Below are 6,646 nucleotides of genomic sequence, written 5' to 3'. Positions count from 1 at the left end.
AAAAAAAAAAAAAAGAAAGAAAAAGAAAAAACTACGATTTCATTAATTCATAAAAAAAAAATAATAATATTTTAGAAATCATCTAGTCATTCTAATATATATTTTAAATTATAGAATTTAATATGTATACATGAAAATATTATATAACTATGCGATCGACTTTAACTAACCGTTGTAAATATCTATCAGATTTAGATTTAAAAGCTGTCAAAGCAGCTTTCTCAGAACTTGGAATTCGTTCAGTTATAGCAGACCAATTTATTGCTTTAAGTGCTTTTCGTGACATTTCTTTGTCAAAATTCTTTTGCTTAACGTAACACAATTTCTGACACAACTTCTGAACAATTACGGACCACGAATATGTACTTTTCTAGTAATATCGATTAGTTGAATTTCTGTGATTAAAACGAGATATCGAATATATATATTCGATATAAATATTCGATTTAAATATATTGATTTAATCGATATTTATTCATTATAAACTGAAGCATTTAAATATTTATACATAAAAATAATATAAATTGAATATAATTATTTATTTAAATATATAAAAAAAAGAAAACTATGTATATTTCTAAAAAAATCTGTTTTATATATTGAATCAATGAAAAATTATTTATTATTTATTCATAAATAATTATATGTATGTATATATTAATGTCAATTAATCTTACGATATAATATTAATTTGATATATATATAAATTTTTATACAATATATAATAACTTTTTATACAATATATACAAATTACTTTTAAATTTTCGGTTAATTGTAAAGTTTATTTAAAAATTTTAATTTAAAAATATAAAATTAATAGTAGAAAATTTTATTAGTTTATTGTAAAATTAAGAAAAAAATCATAAATAATAAAAAAATCGAATAGATTCATTAAGCGCGTAGCTAATATAACTGTTTATATTATATATAGTATATTAATATTAATATAAGATGTAAATTTATTTATATTACTTGTTATAATATAATATACTATATATAAATTTACACATATTCATGTCCAAGAATATAATCATTGTCATGCGTACTTACATACGTGCATTCATCATATAAGTACAATCATACATATAGCATAGTAAATCTGTAGTGATGAAGCGCAGACGAAAGGATCGATAAAAGAGGAAGATCGTGGTCACGGGGTACATGGGGTATAGAAAAGGAAAATAGAATAGGAAAGGCATAGAAAGAGTGAAATAGATATTTGGTGAGTGTAAGTATATGCGAGATTGGGTGCTGTGGGAATAAAGTGGGCGGAGAGGGTGGAGTGGGCGGCAATGGTCAGGCGGTGAGCATAAAGAGGATAGGATAATATCGGTGCGCGACCTCCGCGGTAGCTTCAAGTTCGCCGCTTTAATACCGGCAGATCTATGATGTAGTTATGCCGAAGAAAAGTACTAGACATGTGAGAAACTCGGGATTAACAAGAAGTTCTCATCATAAAAGCAGTAATCTTGGAACGACATCAGAATCGAAAACGAAACACTTTCTAAGCGTTCGCATTGGTCTTACCAACGGTAAACGTTGGCTTTCTCTCAAAAAACGCTTAGGTCTGTCAACGGATGAAGATGTTGCAGTTTATTTGTTGGATCTTGCCGAATCTGTTTCCAGGTAAGATTGTGTTGGATACTTATGATACATTAAACATACATTTTTTTCTTAATTTTAATTTTAAAGTATTTAAATTGACGTTAATATTCTGTTCGCGTTATAAAAATTGTTTTAATCGATACTTAAACATTCATATCACTCGAAAGCGGGACTTCCCCTCTATTATGTCCAAACTTTCCCTCGAATCGCCATCTTGTGGGGTTGATATTAAAAGGGTGAAAGTAATCGATAATTTTTTATTCGTTAAAAATATAATCATTAATTGTATCGATTTCACTGATTTTTTATTGATTTTGATTTCCTTTGAGAACACGGATCGACCTGTACAGAAGAAATGTCTATTTTATTTAACTCCAAATACAAAATACGTGCAGGTAAATCAATTTTTCTTTAATATTTATAAAAATGCTAGTAATTGTTGACCGTTTTATATTTTAAGTTTGATTCCCCTTTTTTTTTATTTTTAGAGACTAATTATCTATACTATTAATGTAATATTTTTTTATATCTATATTTCATAATATTTATTTGTTTTCACTTAATTACACATTTTTGTTTGCTAGACACAACACTAAATGCAATGGAGAAGAGAGAAAGGAAATGGCTGAGGATGAAAAGAACAAAACAGAAATATTACAAACTGAAGATTTGATAGAAGATACAAAGGAATTTGTTCGTCGGAGTTTAAGAAAACAAAGTACTAGTACAGTTTTAGAATCTGAGGCACTTTCTATTGATTCAACACAAACCAAATTGTCCAATGATATTGAAGTGCATATTCAGCGTAGCTCAAGATCTAAACATCATAAAAATAAAACAAAACATCATAAAGATAAACGGAAAAGAAGAAAACATTTTAAAGTTGAAAATATTATTTCACCACTTGAATCTGTTAAAAGATCTTCAAGTGATATAACATCAGCAGATGAAGATCAAATTTCCTTTAAAAAAAATAACTCTAAATCAGACAATGGAATAGATATTGAATCAAATTTAAAAAGTAATCTTCATATTACTACAAAAACAGAATGTTATGACAAAGAAAATATTATGACAAAGACTGAAAATTTAGATAGCATAGAATATGTAGAAAATGTAAATATTAACAAAAATGTACTTTATCATAATATTGAAGATGTCGATATGAAAGAAATTACAATGGTTAGTGACAGCAATGAACAATCACAATCTAAATTAGCAACATCATCAATTACTAAAAATATTAATAGAATTGTGATAGAACAAGTTTCAAATGCAAAAGATACAGTATCTATCATAAATTCTCATGTCCAGTCTGATGAGACAAAAGATGATGAGAATAATTTAGATGATATGCAATGTGTTAATATAAATTCCAATTGTTCACAAATTAACATAAATACAAATCAAGAAATAGAGGATCGAAAATTAAAAAAGAAACGAAAAGGAAAATATGATGTTGAAGAAGATGATGATGAAAATATAAAAGAAGATTCATGTGAAGATTTTATAGATGATTCTGTATATAAACATAGAAAAAAAAGGCACAAACATACTAATGAACATAAAAATCGTAAACATCACGATGTACGAAAAGCACCGCAAGATGGAATAATTATGCAAGAAGATAAGAATATTTGTTCTATAATAGATGATAGAACTTCAATTACAATTGGAAAACTTCAAAGTGAAAATGTTGAAAACCAAATGTCTGAGCCTCAAAGATTAGCTATTAAAATAAAACTCTGTCAAGAATGTAATAATCGTCATTTACAAGATGCTTGTCCTTTAATAACACCTCAGTATGCTATTTCAGATTCTATATCATATGAAGATTGGTTAAATAAATATAAAGAAAATACTGAAGTTGTAAAAGCCATAAAATCAGATGATCCTATGTCTGAAGGATATGGAAAAATAACAGAAGATAATGAATCAGATGATGAATCTTTATTGATCGAACAATCTAAAACAAAAATAAAAACTCAAAAAGAGGAAAAACAATTAACTATAGATTTGGATCGACCATTATATGCTAGAGATTCTTTACCTGAATGTTTTGAACTAAAAATAACTAATTCAGAGCATGGGCTTGGAATATATGCAAAAAATTCTGTTCCAATGCATGTTAAACTAGGTCCTCTGATTGGACAACCAGTTAGAGAGATGGATATTCCTGATGACTTTTCTATGAGACATATTTGGGAGGTAAAATCAATGCAATATCTATCTTTGTATATATAAATATACATACAAAATCATATATATTTTTGTATATTAAATTTATTGATTATAACTATTACTCTTAAAAAATTTCTATAATGAAATAATATATTTCTTTTTTTTTAGATAGATAATAATGGTAAAACTTTGTATGTAAGTACTACTAATCCACTAAAAAGTAATTGGATTCGTTATATTAGACCTGCTGAAACAAAAGAGGAAAGAAGTGTAGCTGTAATAACAAAACAAGGAGAATTGCATCTTGTCACTACTCAAAATATCATATCAGGAATGGAATTAACTTATTGGGCAGATTCTCAATCTTCTGCATGGACACGAAAGAATAAAGTAGACAAAACAAGTATAGTATTATTCCTTTGAATTATGAATTAAATAAAAGTAAATGTCATTTCTTTAATTTTTTTTTTTGTTTTATTTAGATTGTGGAGGATGTAATTTAAATTTTGCACATCCAATATACTATCGACTACATTGTTGTATCTTTCATGATACTAATTATAGTTTAACTATAAGAAAATATCATTGTAAGGTAAATAATATTTGAATTATATTTTATTGCATTTTTGAACTCAAATATATATATGCATTTATTTCATATTTCTAGGTATGTGGAGCTGCTGTCCTGGGTAAGGATAATATTATGAAACATGCAGCAGAATTACATGCAGGTCGAGGTGCATATCAATGTCAATATTGTAAAAAATTCTTTTTACGTTTAAATTATTTGGAAATGCATCGTACTTATGGATGTGCACAAAATCCACAACGTTCAAGACCATTATGTGATTTTTGTGGACGTAAATTTTGCCAACCACAAAAATTAAAAGTGCACATTAAACGAATGCATAGTGGTAAATATTTGTATAACATGATATATAAATTTATCTCTAAAGTTTACTTGCAATTTAAATGAATGTTTAGATATGTCTGAAGTGCTCCGGGAATTTCAATGTAAATTATGTTTGAAACTTTTGGGATCTCGTGCTGCTCTTCAACGTCACATGAAAGAAGTTCATCATAAAGATGTAGTTGGTGCTGCAACCTGTGATCGATGTGGAAAAATATTTCAAAATAAAAGTAATCTCAAAATACATATGTTAACACATAGCGGAGTAAAACCATTTAAGTAAGATTGCAATATTTGTTTATGCAATATTATATATTTCATTAGCAAATTTGGTAAAAACGTTTATTTTATTTTTTTTTTTTTTGAATTGCAGATGCAAAGAAAATGGTTGTAAAGCAGCTTTTACTACTAAACAATGTTTACAATTTCATTACAAAAAGGTACATGGTCTTACAGAAGAAATGATGCCAAAAATTGAACGTTCTGTTGCTTACACTTTTGATGCATATAGTGGTGGACTTGTTGAAGATGTTGGTCGTGGAAAAAGTCCTCGACCAAGTAGAAAAACCTTTCAGGTTCGTTCTTTAACAAAATTTATTTTATTTTATAAATATTAATAAAAGTAAATCATTTCGAAACACGGTATTCGCTATGTAATTTATAATTTCAGCAAGAAAACGATTATAAAATATTTATAGATGATGGCAATTCCAAAAACGACTTAAGGATTGAAACGGAAAATATTTCTGCACATTCGACCATAATCGAGTTTAGTACAAGTCCCACAAATAAGTATAAAATGGAACATAATTCACGAATCTCAAATTCGTCATTTTTAATGGGTGCATCAACATCAAAAAGTACAGAAGCAGATGTATATGGTATATCCAGATTACAAAGTAAAGGAAGTAAAAAATGGCTTGGAGAATTTAATCCTCCAATTACTTCAGATATACTATCTAATACAATTCCTCATTTGTCAACAAGTGTTGTTACAGAAAATACTTATGAATTTGAAGATACTAGAAAAGAAATTGGTGATAAAGTATCATCATCAACAAATAGAACACAAGATATTATGGAAAATACTAAATTAGGACTTAGCGTTTATAGAAGAACTGAAAGTGCAAATGCTAGTTTATTAGTAGAAGCTGCTCTTGATGCTGCTGAACGGGATATAGGAGCAGTAACTAGTCCAATATTGGAGGATAATGATCGCGATACAAATCTTTATTCAATATCCAATCAATTACAATCTCCATTGCCTCAGAGATCACCAAATCATTTAGATTCTTATATACAGCAACAAGAAGAACTGATATCTCCTGCACCGACACCAGATAATAGAAATACACCACCTACACATTTACATGTCGATTATCAAATACATCGGCCTGTTGATTACATCAGTACACCAAGAACACATAATATCGATCAATATTTGCATCACGAAGAAATACCGCGAGTTTCTTCACCAAATAATTATATACATATTCAACAAGAAACTTTGATATCACCTTCAGCAACACCAAATCCTCGATATCAAGATGTACATCATCATCATCATCACCATCATCATCACCATCATCATCAAATATCAGATAATTTATCTAGTGATGAAGGTGATTCAGTTGTGCAAAATCTTAGTCTTTCGGTAAAAGAAAAGACAATGCAATTAGATCTCTCAACATCATATAAATATGATCCTCTTGAACAAGAATTCGCTAGAGAAAGAGCTAATTTCGAACCTCTTGTTCTTAATGGAGAACTTCAAGGATTGGATATGTCTGCTAGAGGATTTCATCATAATTTTGGTGTACAGATACAAAATGCGCGATATCATCATCATTTGTATGAAATTGAAAGACAAAGTGTTGATCTTAGTAGGACTGGAAGTTATTCGATATCACCAACTCCTCTTTCAGTAACTTCCCAAGTATCGTCTGGTTC

The 6,646-nt window shown here is 28.3% G+C and overlaps 2 protein-coding genes across 2 annotated transcripts in view; one reads left to right on the top strand and one right to left on the bottom strand.

Annotated features, from left to right (window-relative positions):
- The window catches only part of LOC102671935 (ATP synthase subunit d, mitochondrial-like), a 1,623-nt gene extending 1,228 nt beyond the window's left edge, over positions 1 to 395 (bottom strand). The window contains exon 1 of the mRNA XM_006612684.2: positions 171 to 395. Within this exon, the coding sequence (XP_006612747.1) occupies positions 171 to 286 (116 nt within the window). The 5' untranslated portion in view covers positions 287 to 395. The remainder of the gene's footprint in view (positions 1 to 170) is intronic.
- A 642-nt stretch (positions 396 to 1,037) lies between these two features.
- The window catches only part of LOC102680795, a 6,823-nt gene continuing 1,214 nt past the window's right edge, over positions 1,038 to 6,646 (top strand). The window contains exons 1-8 of the mRNA XM_006612659.2: positions 1,038 to 1,626; positions 2,190 to 3,813; positions 3,955 to 4,189; positions 4,269 to 4,378; positions 4,454 to 4,700; positions 4,771 to 4,975; positions 5,070 to 5,271; positions 5,367 to 6,612. Of these exons, the coding sequence (XP_006612722.1) occupies positions 1,397 to 1,626; positions 2,190 to 3,813; positions 3,955 to 4,189; positions 4,269 to 4,378; positions 4,454 to 4,700; positions 4,771 to 4,975; positions 5,070 to 5,271; positions 5,367 to 6,612 (4,099 nt within the window). The 5' untranslated portion in view covers positions 1,038 to 1,396. The remainder of the gene's footprint in view (positions 1,627 to 2,189; positions 3,814 to 3,954; positions 4,190 to 4,268; positions 4,379 to 4,453; positions 4,701 to 4,770; positions 4,976 to 5,069; positions 5,272 to 5,366; positions 6,613 to 6,646) is intronic.

This window comes from Apis dorsata, unplaced genomic scaffold, assembly GCF_000469605.1.
Source record: "Apis dorsata unplaced genomic scaffold, Apis dorsata 1.3 scaffold_118, whole genome shotgun sequence".
Lineage (NCBI taxonomy): Eukaryota > Metazoa > Arthropoda > Insecta > Hymenoptera > Apidae > Apis > Apis dorsata.
Note: the sequence above shows the minus strand (reverse complement) of the source record. Positions and strands in the feature narration are given on the sequence as shown.